The sequence below is a fragment of the Apaloderma vittatum genome, unplaced genomic scaffold, assembly GCF_000703405.1.
Source record: "Apaloderma vittatum isolate BGI_N311 unplaced genomic scaffold, ASM70340v1 scaffold38071, whole genome shotgun sequence".
NCBI classification, from domain to species: domain Eukaryota; kingdom Metazoa; phylum Chordata; class Aves; order Trogoniformes; family Trogonidae; genus Apaloderma; species Apaloderma vittatum.
Genome location: NW_009701434.1, coordinates 2,461 through 2,684, shown reverse-complemented (window position 1 = coordinate 2,684; position 224 = coordinate 2,461). Strand labels below are relative to the sequence as shown.

General features: G+C 67.0%; 1 protein-coding gene across 1 annotated transcript in view; it reads left to right on the top strand.

Moving 5' to 3' along the window:
• Window positions 1–8: 8 nt before the first annotated feature.
• Window positions 9–224, top strand: part of LOC104281232 (ectonucleoside triphosphate diphosphohydrolase 7-like) — a gene marked incomplete at both ends in the record, with an annotated part of 2,670 nt that continues 2,454 nt past the window's right edge. The window contains one exon of the mRNA XM_009879144.1: window positions 9–136. Within this exon, the coding sequence (XP_009877446.1) occupies window positions 9–136 (128 nt within the window). The remainder of the gene's footprint in view (window positions 137–224) is intronic.

The window sequence follows — 224 nt, the reverse complement described above, 5'->3', positions numbered from 1 at the left end:
ACTGCGGGAGTAGCGGGTCCCGGGGCTTTGTCTACTTCTGGCCCCCGCACAACGGGAACCCCCACGACCTGCTGGACATCAAGCAGATGAGGGACCGGAGCAGCCGCCCTGTCGTCAAGAAGATTAAACCAGGTTGGTGACACCCCCCCTCCGCTCCTTGGCCTCGAGGCCCTCGCACACGGGACCATACAGCTACTGCCCGCGGCGGGGCGGGGGTGCGGCAC